Here is a 509-nt window from a genome sequence, read left to right as displayed (position 1 = left end):
CACAGGCTCGCCCGTGCAGAAGGGCACGGTCATGGGCACGCTGCGGAGCTTGGGCGCCCTGGCCAGGGCCGTGGGGCCCGTGGTGGCCGCCTCAGGTGAGGCCGTGGTACGGCACTCGGGGCATGCTGGAGGCCCGGCCAGACCGGGGCTGGGGGTGTTGCTGGGCGAGCTGGAGGGGGCAGGTGGGCCCGGGGCACCGTCACCTCCCCCGTTGTCTCCACAGCGTACTGGCTGGCCGGCGCCCGTGTCTGTTACACCGTGTGCGCGGCGCTCTTCCTGCTCCCCTTCTCCATCCTGCGGACCCTGAGCCCCCCGGCGCGGACACTCAAGGCCGAGTAGCTGGGCCGCCCGCCTGCGATGATGTGAGGATGGGGGGCTGCGCGGTAAGTGGGGGCCTGGGCCAGGACAGCTTCCCACTGCCCGCCTGACCCCCTCCAGCCCCCTCACCCCCGCCCCCGGGGTCCGGGGCTTGCAGCTCTAGGGTGCACGATACTCCAGCACGGACCTGC

General features: G+C 73.1%; 1 protein-coding gene across 1 annotated transcript in view; it reads left to right on the top strand.

Annotated features, from left to right (window-relative positions):
• Window positions 1–509, top strand: part of MFSD10 (major facilitator superfamily domain containing 10) — a 6,079-nt gene that overhangs the window by 4,772 nt on the left and 798 nt on the right. The window contains exons 7-8 of the mRNA XM_010848089.1: window positions 6–95; window positions 224–383. Of these exons, the coding sequence (XP_010846391.1) occupies window positions 6–95; window positions 224–339 (206 nt within the window). The 3' untranslated portion in view covers window positions 340–383. The remainder of the gene's footprint in view (window positions 1–5; window positions 96–223; window positions 384–509) is intronic.

The sequence above is a fragment of the Bison bison genome, unplaced genomic scaffold (assembly GCF_000754665.1).
Source record: "Bison bison bison isolate TAMUID 2011002044 unplaced genomic scaffold, Bison_UMD1.0 scf7180017849866, whole genome shotgun sequence".
NCBI classification, from domain to species: Eukaryota; Metazoa; Chordata; class Mammalia; order Artiodactyla; family Bovidae; genus Bison; species Bison bison.
Note: the sequence above shows the minus strand (reverse complement) of the source record. Positions and strands in the feature narration are given on the sequence as shown.